Source organism: Diabrotica virgifera, chromosome 6 (assembly GCF_917563875.1).
Source record: "Diabrotica virgifera virgifera chromosome 6, PGI_DIABVI_V3a".
Taxonomy (NCBI): Eukaryota; Metazoa; Arthropoda; class Insecta; order Coleoptera; family Chrysomelidae; genus Diabrotica; species Diabrotica virgifera.
Window position 1 is genome coordinate 81,723,637 of NC_065448.1, and position 24,567 is coordinate 81,748,203.

General features: G+C 31.7%; 1 protein-coding gene across 1 annotated transcript in view; it reads right to left on the reverse strand.

The window, feature by feature from the left end:
* Nucleotides 1-1,364: 1,364 nt before the first annotated feature.
* The window catches only part of LOC126886475 (zinc finger protein 227-like), a 28,756-nt gene continuing 5,553 nt past the window's right edge, over nucleotides 1,365-24,567 (reverse strand). The window contains exon 2 of the mRNA XM_050653431.1: nucleotides 1,365-10,286. Coding sequence (XP_050509388.1) covers nucleotides 8,803-10,286 — 1,484 coding nt within the window. The 3' untranslated portion in view covers nucleotides 1,365-8,802. The remainder of the gene's footprint in view (nucleotides 10,287-24,567) is intronic.

Below are 24,567 nucleotides of genomic sequence, written 5' to 3' on the forward strand. Positions count from 1 at the left end.
AAGAAGGATCACCTCAGCATGGGTCGCATACGGAGCTCTATCAGACATCTTTAAGAGGAACATGCCAAATTATCTGAAAAAGAAGACGTCCGACTAATGTGCGCTTCCAAACATGACTTACGGCGCCAAAACATTATCGTTAACCCAGACCACAACAACCAAACTTGAGTGCCCCAAAGAAGAATGAAGCGGTCTAGAGATGGCATGATGGAACTGGAGCAGGTACCTCGGAATAGGTCCCAATCGTCTATCCCACGCACCAGTGACCAAAAAGTCGACGGTATCGGTTTCGATTTCAACGGCGCCGCATCGACCGCAATCCGCAATTTACAATAAACTCGGAACTGGATTCTCGCTCGGAATAGGTTTTAGCACAGCCACATCGAAAGAGCCACCATAGGGTTAGTAGGGAACACATCGGCGACGTTCGTTTCGATTAGGGATGGCACGCTGGAACTGAGCCTGGATTCCGTGCACTGTAGATATCTACATGTCGCTTTCTATTGGTGTCAATTTTCGTAAAAATATTTGAATTTTAGCTTTAATTGAATTATTTTCTAGTTTTGCTAGGTTATACTCTAATTGATGCTGAAGTGAGACTTAGTAAAACAAGAAAATATTTGAATTAAAACTAAAAATTCAAATATATTGACATTAATAGAAAGCGATATGCGCAGTGTCAATATATTTTAATTTTTAGTTTTAATTCAAATATTTTCTTGTTTTACTAAGTCTCACTTCAGCATCAATTAGCGTATAACCTAGCAAAACTAGAAAATAATTCAATTAAAGCTAAAATTCAAATATTTTTACGAAAATTGACATCGATAGAAAGCGACATGTAGATATCTACAGTGCACGGAATCCTGGCCCTGGAGCGGGTACGTCGGAATATGTTTCAATCGACTATTCCACGTATTACATGTGACAAAACTTTGACGGCATCGGTTTCGATTCCAGCGCCGGTCGTACACTTTTCGGAACGACCGGGCAAGAGATTTGAAATGAAATAGGTACGGAATAGGTACCATAGAGAAACGCATCGGCGGCGTCTGTTTCGATTCCAACATCTCACATCTGTTTAATGTGATGGGTTTAAAAGAATTTCAGGTCGATACGGCTGTAACAGATTTCTAATTTATGGCAGATATAGTTGTCATTTAAAACTGTTAAAATTTTGCCTCTTTCGCATTTTGTTTTTATTTATATGACTATAATCTAATCGATCCTATCTTCTATAATAACTTAGTGTCTTCATTTTCTATTTGTCTCGACTTAAGGTAATTTAAAAACCCATAATAATTACATGTAAGAAAAATTTGTTTAGTTGTGATATAGATTTACGAATTGGAGGAAAAACATGGTAAGAAATATAAATATATTTAAAAACCAAATTAAATACATGTCATTCTCTAGATCACGGGTTCCCAACCTTTTAGTAACTGCGTACCACCTGAAATATTTTGAAGATTTTGGCGTACCACCAAACATTTGGGGGTAGGGGGTCATGGAATGGAAGAATGCCCCCCGATCATATTGTTTTTAGAAACATGTTTACTATCAGAAACATGTCCATTGGCTTGTTTTATAGACACAATTGTGGTGTCTAATTTTAATATATATACCATAGTCCAGTACTTAAAACCAGTCTTACACGAGCAATTAGTGACAAATGGCATCAAAAACAGCATAGCTTGTCAGAAGAGCATTGGATAATCGGATTTTAACTCAATCCAGAAGTCAACTAAGGATTTCTCTTTAAAGCTGTGTTTCACAGAACTATTTTCTATTAGATCGATGAATGTTTCCTGCAATTACAACTCATTTGGTGAGATTCCTGCAAAAGGATTTCTGATCCAGTCAAGTTTGGAATAATCTTCAGAGACATATTTATTAAAACTTTCTTGAAGAGATTCCAAGTGAAGAATTATGAATTATGTCAACCGCTACATCTGGTATTTGAGATATTTCGAGGAATACTGTATTCTGCCACATCCGCAGACAGAGGCCCAGCGTAACAGCTTGTTTCACCCACGCGACGCGTACCATCTGAAATCGTCCCACGTACCACCAGTAGTACGCGTACAACTGGTTGAGAACCTCTGCTCTAGATTAAAAATACAAAATTATTGGTACCTACCAACTAGGTTGATCGTTTGAATGTGATGCATAGGGCTAAAACATTAACTTGGTAACTGGCTGAATCACTAATGTGTATGCCAATAACAAAAAAAATATTACCGAAAAATACTATTGTGTTCCATCTCTACGATTTAGCCACTTAGGAAGTCGAAAAACCTTCCTAATTAGGATGCTAACTGACTAAATGCGATTACACTATCCTGAATTCAGAACGTTCTAAATATCGGACACTAAATTTAGGAAGATGTAATAGGCTCTTAAGATAAATAAATGCCTTTTTTAATAAAAGAAAGTCATAAAAATTCTAAATCATTTTATTTTGAGCTGTTTATTGAAAAGCCCAATAGTCTTTTTTTATTATAAATTGTAACCCTTACGAACATTGGCGTAACATGTTGCCTGTCAAAATGTTCAATGTGTTTTAAATGTATTAATTTTTTTCGAATCCTGTAAAAAGTAATAAGTATTTTTGAAAAATTTAAACGCAGAATGAAAGATTACATTATTTCTGAGGGACGAACATCCCTGAAAACTTCTATAATGTTTATTTTAATAAGTTACAGGGGTGAACATAACAGGGAAAATTTACTGTTATTTTTAATTGCAAATATTTCATTCAAAAGAAACTTTTTATTTATTCTAAGGGACTTTCGCCCTTCGGTAATAACGCAATCTTTCATTCTGCGTTTAAATTTTTCAAGAGTACTTATTAGTTTTCTCAGGATTCGAAAAAAATGAATATCTACATTTAAAAGTTTTAATTTAAAACACATTGAAAATTTTGACAGGCGACATTTTGCGTCTTTCCCTTAACGAGAACTTGGAGTAATAAGTGCTTTATTCAGACAGAAAGTCAAACTATCCGTGTAGATTAATTTCTTCATATTACAAGTTGTAAGACCCCCGTTTAATATTTCAAATTCAAACATTCAAGTCAAACTTGTGCAACTCTATTTGGCAAGTGTCTCCCCGGCGTGCTGAAAATTCAGTTTTTCCAAATTTTCATCAATAATTGTATTTCCTTTTTGGTCGAGATGAGAACCAAACTGTTCATACGGCAGGATGACGTCTGACAGACGTTTGTTGAGAGGGGCCATGCGTCACTCAACTCGGTTGTATGCGCTCTACCGAGCGCCCGAGAAGGTTTAGTGAATATAGGTCCAGGTTGTACTACTTATTTAAAGTGTTGAAGGCAAAGTTCTTGACTTTCCGGTAACATGGGTTTTCATACGGCCCCACTGGCTTCACGATGTTCGATTCTGTCATCATAAAGAGTTTGAATGCAGAAAGTTTGAATCAGAAAGGTGTTTCAGAAAAAGGTAACACCGTCTCTAGCATAGGTGAAAAACTGGAAAATAATAATTGAATTTGCTTAGTAAAAATTTTTGTATAACGAATAATATACGATGTTGCCAGTAATTTCGGCAAAATCGTAAAAAATGTGTAAAATTTTTTGTTCTTCAACGCCCTGTACCGTGAAAACGCATGCCGTTACAAAAAATTTTTACTAAGCAAATACCAATTACTTTTCAGTTTTTCACCTATGCTAAAGTTATATCGATAAAACGGAACTTGCCAGCAAGCAGTTCTAAGCATACAGGAATAATTTTCAAGAAATTTAAATTTACGACCCTATTTTGATTATAATCGCTTCCTGTATTAAGTTACTTTTATGTGGCACTCATTGTATTTTCTTATCTTAATTGGAAACTAACATGTCAATCTCGACAAAAAAGTATATCTACTGTGTTCAAACTCTTTCAAACTAGTTTGACAAACAGTTTGAATAATCAAACATGTACGATTGACCAGTTTGACTTGACTTGAATTATTTGTCAGAAGGATTGACTTGAGTTTGACTTGAAATTAAGTCAAACTCAAGTCAAGTTCAAATATTCAAGTCAAACTTGTGCAACTCTACCTGGAACTTATCTTTACAAACTTCTATGTCTACATCTTTTCTTTCGGTATGAAATTTCAAATTTTGGTTTTTACTTTGCTCACTAGTTCTACAAAATTCGATGGCTTTTTGTAGGGTAAGTTTATCCACTCTCAATAAAGCGTCCCAAGCTGTAAATACTGCTGTATATGTTCTTAATCGAACGGCTTCAAGTTAAGTACAAAACATGACTCCATATGAAAAGTGGTTTGGGCGAAAACCAGATCTAAAGCACATCAGAGTTTTTGGCAGTACAGCTTATATGTTGATATGATGGATATTCATTAAATTATAGACTTTGGGATTGTGAGAAGAGAAGAATTGAAGTGAGCTGCAATGTAAATTTTGATGAAGACGAAACAATTAAAGTTGTTCTGAAGCTATTTTCTTGTGGCATTTTTACAATTTTAACTATTTAGAATGGGAAATAAGCCACAATATTATTAAAAAATGATTTTTATTAACGTTTCGACGCCCAAATCGGGTGCCGTTGTCAAAAAAAATGAAACAATTAAAAATAAGAAGGAAAACTTTCGATTAAAATTTGAACTCCTAGATGATAATGAAGAAAGAGACTATGATGATATGTATGATATTCAAGAAAGTGACAATGAAGAGAGTTTAGACATGTCGCAAGGTAGTAGGTCTCAAGCAACGGATCATGATAATGAGGATTTTGATTGTAATCTGTTCTATGATGCTAATGATCATAATATTAATGATAGACAGCTACGTAATAGAAATACACTGTCTAAGCCTGATTATTATTGTGTATCAAACTACTGTGACATACTTGAACCCATAAGTTATGAAAGTGCAATAAAGTGTGAGGACTCTAGCAAGTGGCAACAAGCAATGGAGGAAGAAATAGGATTCTACGACACCCTGGAAGAAACCTGTGAAAATATTCCGAGGAATGACATATTAATAATATTGGGTGATTTCAATGCAAAGGTCGGAAAGGATGACTATAATCGTAATGTAGCGGGCAAAGAAACCATTCATGAAACTACGAATGATAATGGAGGAAAAATCTGCAACCTAGCAGCAGCAACAAACACATATATAGTTAGTACTAGACATCAAGATAAAAAAGAACACAAAATAACATGGATCATACCAGGAAGAATGGAACAGAAACTGGGTAGGTATGAGAACATAGAAATAGAAGCTGAATGAAAAAACATAAAGAACAGCATAATAGAGACAGCAGAACAAATAGGATTCCAAAAAAACAAAGAATCGAAAGGATGGCTTGATGAGGAATGTCACCAAAAAAAGTCAACTGAAGCACCTCGCAAGAAAAAAATGGCTAGAGTGCCGAACAGGAACAACTGGACCAATATAGAAAAGAAAAACAAGAAGCGTTGAAACTCTATAGAAGAAAAAAGAACCCATGGATCTCTGAACAAATGCAAGAATTAGAAACGAATAATAAAGACAACTAGAAATTGTTCGAATACATAAAACAACAATACAGTACCAAACAAACTGTCACAAAAATAAAAAAAAAAAAAGATTGGGGAAAAACATTTCGCGGACCTATACAAAAACAACAACAAGGCATATTAGAGGATGAGGATATACAAGATAACAGAGATCAAGAGGAAGACGCACCTACTTATCAGGAATTCATGGAGGTATTAAAACAACTAAAAGTAAACAAAACGCCAGGGCTAGATGAAATCAACAACGAACTGATCATCAACGGAGCAGAGGAGCCCACGAAGCGAATGCACAAGTTAATGGTTACAATTTGGAAGGACAAAAGCATGCCCATAGAATGGAAAAACGGGCACATCGCACCAATCTTTAAGAAAGGAGATCCAACCAGGGCCGCCGCTGACGTGTTGGCCGCCCGTGTGCAACTTAATATTTGCCGCCCCCTTCCAACACTTTAGAAATATGTACATACTAGTATTTAAAGAAATGTGCAGAAGATGCATAACAATAATAATTTGTAAATAGATAAACATTTGAACAATTGGAGTAATGTCCATGACCCAACGCCCATTATCTGTATATCTAAACTTCCATTTAATTAAAATGAACCGTGAATAATATAACATAAACATAAAAAACTAAAAACAAACTTTTCTGGCTTCCGTTTCGGGAAAAATTTTGGCAATGTCTTTTTTTTTAATATCCAATGTCGCACACACTTCATGTTCGATATATAACATTGCTAAAGCAGAAAATCGCAAATAATTTTTAATAATTTTAAGTTTTGAAAACGACCGCTCACCCTTAGCTACAGTAAAGGGTAGAGTTAGGAATATACGTAGGATTATATTTAAGTTTGGAAATGTTGATACATATAATATGATTTCGTAAATGTATTCAAGAATATTACCAGGACGTTTTTCTGCGGTAACATATTTGGTTGAATAGCTTTAATTTCTTCATATAAATCAGTTGCACTAATGTCAGTCTCTGAGCTGTTTATGTCTGCAAGGGCTTTATACACTTTCTCACATTTGAATATGTTTATCCATTGAATTTCCAAATTCATATCCCTTTTGTTATCATTTTGCAATTCTTCTAAAGCATCATATATTTTATTTATCTGGATTTTTAATGGTGCGATTACATCGATCAGACTCTCCCATCGCATGTCCAACAATGCTTTTAATGTCCACTTTGGAAGGTGCTTTAATCAAATGTTCCTTCAAATATTCGAAGAAGAAAAAAATACATATAGTTCCTGTACCTTCAGTATTACAAAATTCCACCCACTCAAAACTTATTTTTACTGCATCATTCACCACCAGATTTAAACGTGCAGAACAGGGAATAAAAAATGATCGAGGATATTTCTCTCGAGGATTTTCTGCAATCCAGTGTGTCTACCACGCATATTGGCTCCATTATCGTAACCCTGTCCACGCATATTATGCATAATATTTATATTTAATTCTTCAAGTTTGTTCTCTCTATAAATTCAGAGACCTTGTCCAGTTACGTCAGTTTAAGGAGAAAAGCCCAAGAAATATTCAAATATCCGAACTGGTGTTGAAGTTGAAACACATCTTACTACAATAATTTATTGTTATTTGTTCTACGTGCGTTATATCTGGGCTACAATCTAATATAATAGAAAAATATTTAGATTCACGAAAAAAAAGCACTATAAATGTTAAATGAAACGCATTTTAGTATTATCAGATAATAATAATAATAATAATTATTGTTTGGAATATTAGACTTTAGAATAAGAATTATCTGAAACATTACTATTTAATTATTTGAACTTATTTGCGTTTAAAAAAAGTAGTGTCATCAGTGGCCTGCTTTTCGCCGCCCCTATTGTTGGCCGCCTGTGTGCGATGCACACTTTGCACACATGGTAGCGGCGGCCCTGGATCCAACTAAGGGCTGCAACTACAGAGCAATTATGCTACTAAATACAACGTATAAGATATTTACCACAATTATAAGAAACCGACTAAATCACTACACAGAAAAAATTATAGGACCATACCAACAGGGCTTTAGAAAAGGAAGATCAACAATAGATGTAATACACTTACTAACACAAACAATTGAAAAAGCTATGAACATGACACAGAATTACGCATACTATTCATCGACTTCCAACATGCCTTCGACAGCATATATAGACAACAATTATTAAAGGAAATGAAAAAAATGGAGATACCGGCAAAATTAATAAGACTAACTAGAATGACAATGAAAGACTCAACAGCAAAAGTTAAAACAAATGAGGGAGATACAAACGACATCAAAATAGAACTTGGGGTAAGACAAGGAGACAGAAAGACACAGGGCTGAAAAAGACAATTATTCAAAGCTCAACACAGATCATAGGATAGTCAGATGACCTGGGACTGGCAGCACGAGATAAAAAAAGACTAGAAGAGGCATTTTTAACCCTGGTAAGAGAAGTAAAGACGAGAGGATTAATAATCAATCAGAATAAAACAAAATACCTTATAAGCACAAGAGACAATGTAAACAGAATAACAGAAATATAAATAGGTGAAAATACATTGCAGAGAGTAGATTGCTTCAAATACCTGGGGGTGATGGTGGACGGCAAAAACGGAAGGAGTACAGAGATAAACGAAAGAATTAAAGTAATAGAGTATATTGGAAATATCACCGACTACTCAAGGACAAAAACCTGAACAAAAAACAAAATTAAAAATATATACAGCAGCAATTAGACCAGTGATAGCCTATGGAGCAGAAGTAATGTGCCTTACGAAAAAAGACGAAGAAAAGTTAAGAATAATTGAGAGAAAAGTTATGAGAAGAATACATGGCCCAGTAAAAACAGCAACAGGGGAATAGAGAAAGCTGATGAACCATGAAATAATAAATTTTATATGAAGGAAAAGATATAGTAAAATTCATTAAACCACAAAGGCTCAGATGGTTTGGACACACACAAAGAAGAGGGGTAGAAGAACTGATCAGGAAGATAATGAACTGGAAACCAGTAAAAAATAGACCAAGAGGAAGACCAAAGACCATGATATATCAAAGATGGAAATTGCAAACTGGAGAGAAAAGATTCAGGACCGGAGAGAGTGGAAGAAGATAGTAGAGAAGGCAAAAAAACATCACAACCTATGAATGACGACCTAAAGGAAAATGCGGACTAATCCACCGCGTGAAATGGAATAAAAGAGCTCATAGTATTTGAGCGACCTATACTCTAACAAGAGTGAATGGTCCATATAACACTTCTATGAACTCTATCCAGTGTGCGCTCTTCTCAAATGTGTTTTCAAAGAACCTGCTGTAGTAAACTGCTTAAAACAAATGTTGCACTTATAAGATTTCTCCCCAGTGTGCACTCTCAAATGTATTTTCAAGTCAAATGCTCGACTAAACTGTTTAAAACAAATTTCACACTTGTACGGTTTTTCGCCCGTGTGCACTCTCAAATGTACTTTTAAAGTACCTGCTTGACTAAACTGCTTAAAACAAATTTCACACTTGTAAGATTTCTCCCCAGTGTGCATTCTCAAATGTATTTTCAAGTCACTTGCTTGACTAAACTGCTTAAAACAAATTTCACACTTGTACGGTTTTTCACCCGTGTGCACTCTCAAATGTACTTTTAAAGTACTTGCTTCACTAAACGATTTAAAACAAATTTCACACTTGTAAGGTTTTTCCCCAGTGTGCATTCTCATATGTGTCTTCAAAGAACCAGCTTGGCTAAACTGTTTAAAACAAATCTCGCACTTGTACGGTTTTTCGCCAGTGTGCATTCTCAAATGTATTTTCAAATTACTTGCTGTGCTAACCTGTTTAAAACAAATTTCACATTTGTACGGTTTTTCTCCAGTATGCACCCTCAAATGTTCTTTTAAAGGACTTTTATCAGAAAACAGCTTAAAACAAATTTCACACTTGTACGGTTTTTCGCTAGAGTGCACTCTCAAATGTGATTTCAAACCACCTGCTCGAATAAATTGCTTAAAACAAATCTCACACTTATAAGATTTCTCCCCAGTGTGCACTTTCAAATGTGCTTTTAAAATACTTGCTGTACTAAACTGTTGAAAACAAATTTCACACTTGTGTGGTTTCTCTCCAGTGTGTACTCTCAAATGTGTTTTTAAATGACTTTTATCAGTAAACTGCTTAAAACAAATAGCACACTTCCATGGTTTTTCTCCAGAATGCACTTTTAAGTGTATTTTCAAATGACTTTCTGCAGTAAACTGTTTTAAACAAATTTCACACTTGTACGGTTTATCTCCAGTGTGCACTCTCAAAAAATGTATTTTCAAATATTTTGCTGAAGTAAATTGCTTAAAACAAATTTCACACTTGGCCGGTTTTTCTCCAGTATGCACTCTCAAATGTAATTTCAAATCGCCTGCTTGACTAAATTGCTTAAAACAAATCTCACATTTGTAAGGTTTCTCCCCAGTGTGCACTCTCAAATGTATTTTCAACTCCTCTGCTGTAGTAAACTGCTTAAAACAAATTTCACACTTGTATGGTTTATATCCAGTATGCCTTCTCAAATGTACTTTCAAATGATTTGCTTTAGTAAACTGCTTAAAACAAAGTTCACATTTGTAAGATCGTCGTCCAGTAGCAACTTTCATATTTTGATTTACAGTTTTTCCTTCAGCATGTGGATTCATGTCATTTTCTTCGTGAGATGAATGTCCAATTAGTGTCTCCATAATTTCCATTTTGTTTTCCTCTTGGAGATATCCTAAAATATAAACTAACTTTAATATAAATATTTGAAAAGAAGTGAAAATGAATGTAAAAGCAAAGAAATGGTATAAGGTAAACAACCAGTCCTTGCCACTCTACCATTTATTGCCACTGACCCTTAAATTCTAAGAAAATAAGAAAATGACTTGAAATCAAATTACATTTTTTGCAAGTACTAATACCTTATTATATTTGGCAACTGTATACTGTTGTACAATACTCTAGCTGCAGCCATTTTTGTTGTATACCACTTAGAGTAGTGTTGTGTAAAACTGCTTCCTGTTTTTTGTGATTTCTTATGAAAAAATTAAGGTAAGTACATTTTCTTTTTCTAATTTATTTTTATAAATTATTGTTTTATAAACTTATTAACACATGATGCTCTCTTAAATACTCTAAAATACATGTGTTTGCTGTTTAAATTCAGTTAAAGGTCCATATTTCTAAAGAAATGAACCTGGCAATGACTGGCTGCAAAATATTTTATGAATATTCTCCTTTTGACCATTTTTCAGTGCGTCACAAATTATAGAAAAAAAGGTAAGTCCGTGATAATACACATTAATGACATTTATTCTAACATGACATTTTAGTTAAATCTGACAGTTGTCACATTTTATTTTCAATTTGGAATAAAAACAAATCAATTGTGTCTATTGCATTTATAAAATGGTATTTTTTTTGATTTGTATAGTCTTATAAATTGTACAGATTATATTGATAATATTATTATTTTATTTAATAAATAATTCCTTTTTTGATTATGGCCCCATCTATCGACAACTAGAATAACTAGAATAAATGTTATAAATGTCTGTAATCAGCGACGTGCCTTTTTTTCTGTCACATACAATTTAATGCGTTAGAGAGAAATTGAAAAACTGTTACGCACTGAAAAATGGTCATGAAAAGGACTATACCAGTCATTGCCACAAGTGGCCATTATTGGGTTGAGTTATTTTTAATTCATTACAATCTGTAAATTTACTATTTAAAATTCCGGTGTTGCCACTACTTTTTTTATTGCAAAAACTTTACTTTTACCAGTTATTGCCAGTGGTGGCAATCACTGGTTCTAAAGTGGCAATCATAGGTTACATTAATATTTGGTATTACAAGCATTTTGTTCATTCCAGAAATGGCACCTAAAAGGAATTATTCTAAAGAGCAATTGGCCAAAACTCTAGAGGACGTGAAAAAGGGAATACCAGCAGCTACTGCAGCAAAAAATCATGGAGTTCCTCATAATCATCATTAGTTTGTTCTATGGACCCTTCTACAATTTTAACCAAAGAAGAGGAATCGGTCATAGTATTTTACATGTATCAGAAAGACATTTTCCTGTTTCAAAAATTCAGCTTTTGGATACAGTTCAGAAAATAATGAATTCTGCAGAAAGGGAGAAATCATTTATTCAAAGTCATCTCAGCGATAAATGGTTTCACTTGTTTTTGAGAAGACATCCAGAACTATCCTAAGGAGAGCACAGAAATTTATAAGCGAATACAATAATAAAATTTGAGACAGTGGTTCAGTTAAGTTTAGGAATATTTAAAGTCAACAAATTTGTTTGATATAACAAAAGAACTCAATCGTGTTTTTAATGCCAAAGAGAGTGCATTTTATTTATCACCTAAAGAGGAAAAGGTTTTGGCTAAGAAAGGTGATAAAAATATGTATCGCTCTGCTGGAGATAACAAGGAAAATATAACAGTATTGGTAACAGCTAATGCTGCTGGAAAAATCGCCCCTCCAATGATTGTGTTGGCATGTGAAAGAATTCCATCAGCTATATGATCCTATATCACAAGTATTCCAAAAGAATGGGCTCTGGGAACTTCAGACAATGGGTGGATGTGTTCTAGTACATTTTATGAATACATCACCAATATATTTAATATGTGGCTCATTAGAGAGAGTATTAAAAACCTATTATATATCATAAAAACAATAGATATAACAGTTCAATTTATTTTTTCTAATTTTTTATATCAACATGTATTTTACATGGGAAGGGTTCATTATTTTATTAATTATTTTGGTTTAGATTTTTATTAATAAACAAGATTTTTCAGTAAAATGTCGTTATTTATTTATGGCAATGACTGGTTGACAATAATTGGTATTTTGAAAAATGTGGCAATTATTAGTTTTTTTGTCTTTACATGGTTTTTAGCGTTAACTTTCTTATAGTGGCAATGACTGGTTATTTACCTTAATTAAATTAAAGCGTAATAAAATTTGAGGCAGAAGTGTATTAAATTATATAAATATGTTTTAGAAGCCTGTGTTTCTATCTTTTACATAAGTAAAAGAGAGAAACACAGGTTCAGTATTCAGTTCTAGTTGAGGAGTGGTTGCTAGAGTCGCTACTTAACTTCTATTCTGAGGCAGTTTGTTATTATGGAAGATTAAAAGTTACATATTTGTTTTATCAAATTTAATAAAGTTTGGGTGCGTTGGATTGTGTTATTTTTTGCTCTTCTACAACATAGGGAAGAAAAAACGTGATGTTTGGGACTATTTTAAAATAAAGGACAAATAAGTGATTTGCAAATACTGTTCTACATAATACAAGCACACAAATTCCTGTAACATGGAAAAGCATATTAAGGAGTGTTTAAATGCCCTGCATACCTAAAAAGCCTTCTAAGTGTTACTACAAGTACAACAACTGCTTCTAAATTGACATCAAGGAATGTCAGTAAACCTCTATTGAGGTAGATGAAGAAATTAATCTGACCCTGACCAAACCTGGTCCAAGTTCAGCATCAACAAATTCCATATGGGACAGATTCCAGGATGAGGACGAGGATTGTGAAGAAGAAAAAGATGATGATGACGACGACAATGAATATCAAATGGATGTAAATGACAGAGAAAGTGAATATACTGATATTTTTTATGTCACTACTTATAGGCCTATTCGTTTTTTATACTATCAGTAATTATTGTTACTTCTGTTTTTTACACTAATTACGTTTTTTTCACTAATTACATATGTATTTTTAAACTTGAGAAATTGTTGAATTATTTTCTGCATAATTTTAGTCCTAATTTAATCTAATCGTATTAGAATATGAATCCAACAATAAGTTTCCATTTAATGTAATAAATAACCATTTTAAAATCAGTTTTGGTGTAAATTATAAATTCCCAAAAATTCCAAGATATCAATTTTGGGATTATTCCCTCAATAATAAATTCCTGGGAATTTTACATCACTAGTAAAGGGTTATTAAAAAACCATTGCAATATTGTGTAACATTTATGTTCCAAATTCAATTCTATGTGATGTAGCTTTACCCTTATCCCAACACCACTGTTTCTATATTCCAAATGTCCTTTATATTGGATTCCTGGTTCTAATTTATGCCCCATTATGCTCCCATATTCTGTCAATTTTTATTGACATATGTAAGATTTTTCCAAACAAACGTTGTTGTGGCAAATTTGTATTTTTTTATTATTTTTTCAGTTTTTACAAATAATATTTCCATTTTTTTGCAATATGTAAGTATTGTTATTGCTATATTACCATTTTTATTTTACAATTTACAAAGTTCACAACATTTCCTATCCTATGGTTGGCGAATATCGCTAAAAAACTATATTTCACGGAAATATACGACCGAATTAAGATAGTGAAATTTAAAAAATACTATTATTAAACATAAAAAATAGCACAGGAAGCAAAATTTTAACTTTATACTAATTAAAAAGTCTTGAGATTCGGTAAACCCTATCTTTTTAACGTGTTAACAATTTTTGTTTGGAAAGTGATTATAACACTGAATATAGTCGCAGTCGGCTATGACGGCACTCTCCGGCCGTCTATTAGTTTGTATAATTATTAAATAAAGTGATATAAGTATTTTAAAATAATATAATTAATTTTACTTTTATTAATAAACTGTGTGCAATAATTTAATAGATTAGCAAAATATTCATGCATCAGTTGGAGTCTCGTTATAGTATTATCTACTTTCCTTCCTTCTTCTATTGCTTTGTTCTCATCTTCGTGTTCGCGGTGTGCAAGTACTTGGAAAGGGAAACGAGAAACGACCGTGCGCGAGTCGCGGAGAAATATTGCATCTATCTTAAATAATTCATATTGTCAATTGAAATTGTCAAATTGACGTATATTTCATACCTTCTGTCATTGACGCAGAAAAATTATATATTGCTCCATAATATTGATATGATATGCAATTATTATATAAAGGTAAATTTAATTAATTGTATTTTGCTTGCAGTACTGCATTTTAATAACTGATTTTATTTACTACATACAATTGTTTACGTTTGCTAAACATAACCTGCATCTTATTTTTTCTTCTTATTATTTTTTTGGACTATGGTCTTGACAATTATCCAGCAACCAGGACTAATATAATTGGCCAATATAATTAAAAGTGCGAATAAAAGTACAGAGCGTAGAAATAGAGGTCGCTTTGCCGAACTTGCACGGTCCCAATAGTATGGGTAAAGAGTCATTAAAAAGCATTGCAATATTGTGCAACACTGATGTTACAATTCCAATTGAATGGGTGTGCCAAATAATAAGTGCCATATCGTTGCCGTTAATCCAAAATGTCATATGTTAAATACTGCACTTTTCAGGAGACAAAAAAACTAAATAATATTTACTGTGTAAGTAGTGTTTTTCTCTAAATTGGAAGATATACTTAAAACAAAAGACGATACATATGTATAAGCCCTAATTTGAAGAAAAATACTACTCACACAGTAAATATTATTTAGTTCTTTTTTGTCTCCTGAAAAGTGCAGTATTTAACATATTATGACATTTTGCTTTAACGGCAACGATATGTGATTCTTTTAAGAAATCTTACAAAAACTGTGAAAATTATAATGTAGGATTCGTTAAAGACAATCGTAATAAAAGTCCGTGTGATGTTTAACAGTTTTAATTAATAAAATAGATAACTAAATTATAGATACTATTAAATTGACGAAATGTAAGTGTTTGTGTAATTGCGACCAAAATTTACGTGTTCTTGTTCTTACAAAAAGAAATGTATTTAAAGATAATTGCGTCTAATCAATATTATAACCGGCTTGTTATAATATTCGTCTTAAAGCGTCTTTTTACGTCTTATACCCAATAACACGTCTGTCATTGTTCTGATGTTAAAATCGACTGACTCTCGCACCCCTACGCTAAATAAAAATCTTACATCTAATCTCCCTATTCCGTTTTTCCCTGAGAACCAACCTATTAAAATTGGTTCAAAGTATGTACCGACCTTTTCCAATAAACGAAAACTATTAAAATTAGTCAAGGCGGCTACTTGCGTCTTAGATAACTCCGATTCCAAATCCCCATAGTCCAGGGCGGATCTGTTTTGACATGGACGTTGAGAGGTGACTCAAATTTTTTTGCAGAAATTGCTTGAAAATATATCAAATAATAATATTTGAGTTATCCTCCCTCTCAAAAAGGTCCGGAACATTGTTTAAATAATCAAAATGTCAAGAATTGAAGGAAAAATTCGATTTTTTTCTTCGTTTTTTGATTATAACTTTAAAAGTATTCATTTCCGAGAAAAGTTGCACTGACATAAAAGTTGCGTAATTCAATTTACTACAATATATAATTGGTTAAAAATTTAAAAAATTGTCACCCTAGTGGCAAAATAGCAATAATTGCGAAAAAAAACATACAAAAACAAGTACTGGCATTTTACGTTTTTCAACCATTTATGCTACACTTAGGACCTTCATATTTCAACCAGAAAAACTTTATGATACCGTAAAACAATACTGTAAATTTCATTAAGATCGGTTCAATAGATTTTGCAAAATAAATTTTGCAATACAGCTTTCGCAAAAAAAATTCATTTTTTCAAAATGTTACAGGACTGAAAATAAAGCAGATAGCAAGTTAAATTTCTTTTGCTTATAGAAGTGTACTGTACCTTTCATTTGCAATTTTCAAAATTATAATCGATTAATTAACACGGCGTCAGAAAATTTTTGAAATAAACAATAATTTTTGGTGCTACGCGCAGGACAGCGGTGTTCGATTCACACAGGTTGATTTCCACCAAAATTTCTTCCAATCTTTATCTAATATATTATTTTCTTACTCTATATTTTGTTGTATTTTAATTTTTTAATTCCACAAAAATCAAACTAATTTTATTATTGATTGTGAAATATTGTTTAAACAATTGCATATGTTTAAAAATAATAAACTTTTATTGTTTAAGTTAAAATATATGAACAAAGAAAGTTTTTGCTAATAAAAGTGTTATTTCAAAGGATAGAGTATGTGTTTTTATCTTGCAATAAACAAATTTATTTATTTATATCGAAATGTCATAAAAATTAAAATGTATCAATCATTATCAAAGGTCATTGGAATGCCCAATCAGAGCAACCTATCCGCTGTCCTGCGCGTAGCACCAATAATTAATGTTTATTTAAAAAAATTCCTGACGCCGTGGTGTTAAGCGATTTTAATTTTACAAAATTGCAAATGAAAGGTACAGTACACTTCTATATGCAAAAAAAATTTCAACTTGCTATCTGCTTTATTTTCAGTCCTGTAACATTTTGAAAAAATGAATTTTTTTTTACGAAAGCTGGATTGCAAAATTTATTTTGCAAAATCTATTGAACCTATCTTAATGAAATTTACAGTATTGTTTTACTGTATCATAAAATTTTTCAGGGTGAAATATGGAGGTCCTAAGTGTAGCATAAATGGTTGAAAAACGTAAAATGCGAATACTTGTTTTTGTATGTTTTTTCACAATTATTGCTATTTTGCAACAAGGGTGACTATTTATTAAATTTTTAACCAATTCTATATTGTAGGAAATTGAATTACGCAACTTTTATGTCAGTATAACTTTTCTCGGAAATGAATACTTTTAAAGTTATAATCAAAAAACCAAGAAAAAAATCGAATTTTTCCTTAATTTTTTGACATTTTGATTATTTAAACAATGTTCCGGACCTTTTTGAGAGGGAGGATAACTCAAATATTATTATTTGATTTATTTTCAAGCAATTTCTGCAAAAAAATTTGAGTCAGCTCTCAACGTCCAAATGTACTAATATTTTTACAGATGCGCCCTGGTCTACCAAGCCAATCCGCACATGTGTTCGTATGCGTGAGACCCTTATTTCGTTTTCGTAATAATAATAATTAAGAAAAATTATATACAGCAGTCTTAAAAATTAAGATAAAATATTTACAATTCTACAATAATAATGGTAAATTTATACATTTTAAGGGTTAGTAATACAGTACACAGAATAGTTAGTTACAAACTGTATTAATAACTAACCCTTAATTAAATGTATAAATTTACCATTATTATAATTTTAACAGGTTTTGTTTGATTTCTTAAAAATTGGATCACATGGCACTTGTCATTCGGTAGAGCCATTCGATTGCTTCTATGCATTCTCATTGTGCCTCATTAAATAAAACGTCAGCTGACAGTGAAAGATTGTGTAAGGGTATTTCTTGAAGGTATTGTGTAAAGGTATTTCTTGACTCCATAACCACTATCAGGTAGGGTATTTAAATAATTTCAGAATATAAATTAATTTGTAATCATTATTAAATAAAATGATATGTACCTACTGTTGTATAATTTTTATGGGAAAAATTTAGAAAATTAATTTATATCAGAGACCACGAGCTCGTAGATTTTCATCGCCCTGTATGACAAAAAATTGTAAATAGTATAATTTAGTTAGTAATCAGTGTTTTCGCGGAAAGTGAAATCGTTAGGTGGTTTGTTAATGGTTCTCTGAACGGACTTAAACAATGGTGCGGGAAGATTAGAAAATACATTTTATTTCGCTTTGGAATCGACAATAGGACATTTGTCAATGATTCGTAGAAGAGAGACAGTAAACAAATTTATTGAGTTTAGAATATAAGGCTTTTTGTTTAGCATTTTGAAACAACGAAAGTAATTTGGGATCTCCTAGAATTTAACAAAACGGAAAAGTTGTAAACAAAATAAATTGGTTCTTAAGAAATGAAAATATGGATGTACTGGGTAGAGAGGATGTTTGTGATTGGCGGAGAAAGATGGATGGAAGGGATGAGAGTGTTGAGTCTGAGTAGGAAGAGAGAAAAAATGGTTACTGTGTAATGAATATCAGGAGAGTACAGTCCAGTTTTTAAAAAAGTGAGAAGTCGGTGTAAAGTGGTGAAATTGGCCTTTGCGAGCAGAATGGTGGTGAAATGAAATCGTTAACCGAGTTGAGAAGTTAATTTTCCTTGTGTCCGAGGAGATTCCTGTTTTCTGTCTAGAACGAGTAGCCGGTGGGTATCAATTTGCACAAGATATCGAGCAGAGAGAAAACTAAATAGAAAGTTCGAGCGAGTCCCGTTGTTTGTTTGTTTGTGAAGCAGTTTGGACTAGAAGGACCTTTCGCTACATCCTAGGAGCACGTGTGGGAGAATCGAGGACTACGCAATCCAGGAGAATAGGTAAACTACTAACTATAGAGAGTAACACATCAAGTGCTCCTGAAAGAAAGTCAAATTAGTGGTGAAATAGTGGGTTTTCTAAATTGAAAGTGGTATCAAATTATTTCTTGAAGGGTAGTACACAATTTTCCAATAAAAGAAAGTGAAAATATTGACGATTTAACCTAATTATATACGTTTTTCAGTGCTATTCTTATCTGGGACCCATATTTCAAATTGCTTTATCAGCTTTTTATTAACTTTTTTTCTATCAGATACAAAAAAGTTGAAGGAAGTTATTAAATCAGCTGTTGTTAAAAGTGTTCCTTAGAATCCAGTGGTGTACAGTTTTGTTTTTGAATAGGGGGTCGCTGTTGCAAAAATGCCAAGCAAAGGAAAATGTGCAACATGTGATGTTGCTTTCAGCGAAAAGGAAAAATTAGTTGTCTGTGATAGCTGTTTTGAATCTGTTCATTCTACAGAAACCTGTACTAAATTGGCGGCTTCTGAATATCGTGCAGTCATTATTCAAAACAGATCCCTGGCCTATTACTGTATGGAGTGTCGAGAGGCGATTAAAAGGGTTCCTAAACTTTTGATAGAAATGAGTAAGTTGAAGCAAGATCTTGAAAAGCTTACTAATGATATGAAAAATTTGTCGTCTGAAGTTGAGTTAGTAAAACAGGAAAATGTTGAATTAAAAAAGGAAATTCAATCGTTTAAATCAATCCAAACAAACTTAGTAAATCCAGAAAAAGAAGAGGATGTTATTTATGAAGTGATGGATCGACAAAATAGGACATCTAATATAATTGTCTTTAACATAAATGAATCGAATAAACCGACTCAAGCATATCGTACTAAAGAAGACAGTGAAACAATAACAAACATTTTGAAGGACTTCCCAGTGGACTCAAATAATTTAAAATTGTTTAGGTTGGGTAAGTTTGATAACAAAAAAACTCGTCCCATCAAAGTTATCCTCCAATCAAGTGAAGATGCCCTAAAGGTCCTAAAAAATAAAGCATCAATAAACATTCCTGGAATCAAGATTTTTGCTGATCAAACCAAAAGACAAAGAGATTATTATTTTACTGTAAAGAATCAACTTGATGAATTGATTAGAGCAGGTGACTTAACAAAAACTATTAAATATATTAACAATAGGCCTACCATTGTCCCTAAATTTATAAATAATAAACCAAATACTGTTAGCAATTCAACTTCAATTGATGAAAAAAACTAAATGCAGACCCTAATTTACTTTTTAATACCGATATTATATATTTAAATGCACAAAGCGTTTTAAAAAATATTGATCAAATAAGAACAAGCATTGCAAACTATAACCCAAAATTAATTTTGTTAAGTGAAGCAAGAACCACGCAAGATATATATGATAAAGAGATCATGATAGAAAATTATAAATGTATTAGATGTGATTCAAATAGTAGGTACACTGGTGGTGTATTGTTATATATTCAGAATAATTATGAATTTTCTTATGTTAAGTCATTTGTCTTACATGGTAATTACTGGTGTAGATTTATAAGGATAAATTTAATTTCTACCACTTGGATTGTTGGATGTCTTTACCACTCGCCGTCAAGTTCAGATGCGAAATTTTTGGAAGATTTTGAAGAAATATGCGATAGTGTATTGTCTAGGAATAATAAGTGTGTATTAGTAGGTGATTTTAATCTTGATTTTCTTAGTGATAGTTTTTATACTATAAAGTTTAAAAATCTAGTTTCAATATATGGCTTAAATCAGCTTGTAACAAAACCAACTCGCATTACCGAAACCAGTAAAACATTAGTCGACTTTGTTTTAACAAACCAAAATAATATTTCAGTAAATGTGCATGATTGTCCAAAAGTAACTGACCATTCTATTATTTCTCTCAATTTATTTAATACAACAGCTACTGACAGTATCATAAAAAAATATAGAAATATAAATGAAAACAATTTAAACACTATTAAAACTAACTTAATGATGGTTAATTGGAACTTAAATACAACAAATATTGACACTATCTTTCATGAAATTATAACTAATTGCGAAAAAGAAATTAATAATACTGCGCCTATTCAATCGTGTAAATATAAATCAAATATACCATGGTTTGATAATGAGGTGTTTAATCAAATTAGAATTCGTGATAAAACATACAAGGAGTTCAAAAATTGCCGGGAAAATGAGAAACAAAATAAATGGTCATTGTTTAAAACTCATAGAAACCATGTCGTTAATTTATTAAAAGCTAAAAAAGATAAGTATTATCTGGAGAAAATTGATAGGTTTAAAAATGATCCAAACAAAATGTGGAAAACATTAAAAAATTTAATTAATGTTAAAAACTTTGATATTCCTAGCTGTATATGTTTTGATATAGATGCGGAGCATAATGTATTAAGAGAACGTTTGGAGATTGCAGAAAATTTTAACAAATATTTTGTCAGGAGTATAACAAATATTGTCGAAAATATTGATTCAATAAATTTCTGGACCAATACCAATAATAATTTATATTTAAATTTGAGTGAATTTAAACCACTGTCAATGTTAGACTTACGTAAAATAGTTTATAGTATGGACAACAAGTTCTCCATACATGAAATATTAAATTCAAGGATGGTGAGGGAAATTTTTGAATCGATTGGTCACGTTATACTGAATTTTATAAACACTTCTCTAATGACAGGTAGAATTCCTACACTTTTGAAAGTGAGTACAATTGTTCCTATTCAGAAGATTTTGAATACAAATAAAGCTAGTGAATTTAGGCCCATTAACACATTACCCCCAATTGAAAAAATATTAGAGATAGCAGTTTATGACCAACTACTAGAACACGTAGGAAAAAATTCAATTTTAATAAATAATCAGTCCGGTTTTCGACAGAAACATTCATGTGAGTCAGCTTTACAATTGACTCTCTGTAAACTTAAAAACGATATTGATAAAAACCGATACATAGTAGGTGTTTTTCTTGATTTTAAAAGAGCCTTTGAAACCATTGATCGCCAAATACTCCTAACAAAACTACAAAATTATGGGTTTGTAGGTAAAGTACACAAATGGTTAAGTGATTATCTTAGTGATAGGAAGCAGATAGTACGTTTTGATGGGGCATTATCCTCTGAACATTATATCAATGTTGGGGTACCACAAGGCAGCGTATTGGGGCCTCTCTTATTTATATTGTATCTAAATGACATAGACCTATATGTAGAAAGTGAATTTATTAATCTTTTTGCGGATGATACTTTTGTAGCTTGTAGTGATACTAACCTTGAAGTAGCGATTCAAAAAATGAATAATACATTAGAAAAAATGGCTAAATACTTGGCATCAAATAAATTAAAATTAAATATTTCCAAAACTAAAGCAATGATCTTTACAACAAAATACAAATATAGCCAATTAAATACGGATAACATTCTGCTACAAGTAAAAAATGAAAAGATTGATATTGTAAGATGTGTTAAATATTTGGGGTTTCAAATTTACAGTTGTTTGAATTTTGATCATCATTTTGATTATATTGTCCGTAAAATAACGAAAAAACTATATTTTTTTAGCCGAATATCACAAAATATATCGACTCAAGCTAAAATTACAGTTTTTAATTCAATTATTCAGCCACATTTTGAGTACTGCGCAACTATATTGTATATGTTTAATTTAAATAAACTCAATCAACTACAAAAACTACAAAATCGTGGCATGAGAATTATATTGAAAACAAATCGACTTACACCTGTATCATATATGCTACAGGCTTTAAGTTGGTTCACAATTGAAGAGAAACTGTATTATTATACAATGATTTTGGTTTATAAAATACTTAATAATGTAGCTCCAGATTACTTTAAGCAGTTTATAGTGTACAATAAAAATGTGCATGATTATTCTACAAGGAATATGGGGAATATTTACATAGCAAAAACAAATTATAGAATGACGATGAATTCATTAGTATTCAGGGGTTTTAATGAGTTTAACGCTCTACCAGGTGAATTAAAAAATACAATGTCACTAAAATCTTTTAAAACCAAACTTAAGCTGTATATTAGAAACAAATGATGTAATACTTTATTATGTTAATTTTATGGGTGGGTATTGTATGGTATTATATGTTGTAAATTTATTTAAAGTTTGTTTAATTTCATTTGATGTTGCTTAGTTATATTTGATTTTTGTAAATGATTTGTAATATCTATTCTCTACATTTATTGTATATTAGGGTAACCTATTTAAATGAATAAATATCTATCTATCTAGAAGAAGTAAAGAAGAAACAAAAAGGTTAGTCAGAATTTTTGTGAAACGGAGAGAGTTTGTTTTATATCCACACCATATTTGTTTATTTTTTTGTATTGAACAGTTCTATACCATAATTTAGTCATTCCAAATTTTAAAGAAGAAATACGTAATTAATTCAAAAGGAGAAAAGTAAATTTTAGTATTTTTTGTAAGAATAGTCTAACGAATTATTTAAATAAAATTTTTGTTAAAACAAAGGAGATATCAGAATTAAAGATTAATTTATTAGATGAGAAATAGTTGCAACAGAATTGAATTTTAGTATAATTTTTAAATCTTATATTTAGGGTATATTGGATAAATAAAAAATATTTATAACATTTATATGACATCGAGTGTGGTTAATTTCACTGTTTTGTCCCTGGATGAAGTAAGCAACTGGAGATACTAGAAGCCACAAACCGAAGGTAATGCATTAAAATTAAAATAGCCCTGAGAATAAAATTTATTAGAAAATTAAATTTAACTTTGGTTTTGTTTTACATAAGTAATAATTAAAATAATTAAGTACTTAATTAATCAAAATAAGAATTTACTGAACAATCTCATAACACAGAGAAATACAGAGCATAACAGAACATAAGCATTGTACAAATATAATTAATTTTAGAGTAAATAATTTCGCTTCGTTATCGAACGTATTCGCTTCGTATACTAAACAGATACGAAGCGAATACGTTCGATAACGAAGCGAAGGTTCACAAATCGAGGCCCTGGTCCATATCACTGCACAAAACCTTAAGGCAACAAAAACCATGTTCTTGGAAGATACAGCTTGGTTCTTGAAATGTTATTAATATCAATTAATAACAAATTTGCCATTTGTTTTCGTTCTTACCTATCTATTTGATTTTTTATTTTATGAGCTATAGTTTCATACAAATAGTGCACAGCATCTTTAGATTATCAAAAATCTTTGCAAAAATTCATTATCATTCCATTTTTCAAAATGATTTTCTCTAGCCCTGCACTTTTTCTGTTCTCTCCTTCCTTCTACAATATTTATCATTTCCAGAAATTCTTCATTATTAGTTAAATTTTCAATAAGGTTCATTTTTAAGGTGTAATATGACTTCCGTTGACAATGACAAAAATGTGAGGATAAAAATCCTTGAACCAATATTGAACCGCCAAACATCGACCGCTCAGCTGAATCCAGGCTTAAACCAAGCTCAAGAATTAAACTTTGTATGTATAATGCACTTCTTGCCCTGAACTCGGTAATGGCGCTGAGTCGGAGTTGAACTTCGATTGTACAACCAGGCCTATATTACTCAGTTAGATGAGAACTCACCAAACTAACCAAAACCTTAAGGGTGCGCCAGACATGTGATATTTGGCCAATAGTGAACAAGTGCTTGCTAAATATCAAATATTTGAGTGCTCATGAAAGTGTTCGTTAAATGGCAAACACCTTGCACTAGTGATGTAACGAATATTCGTATATATTTTTGCATATTCTCATTCGTATTCGCATCCG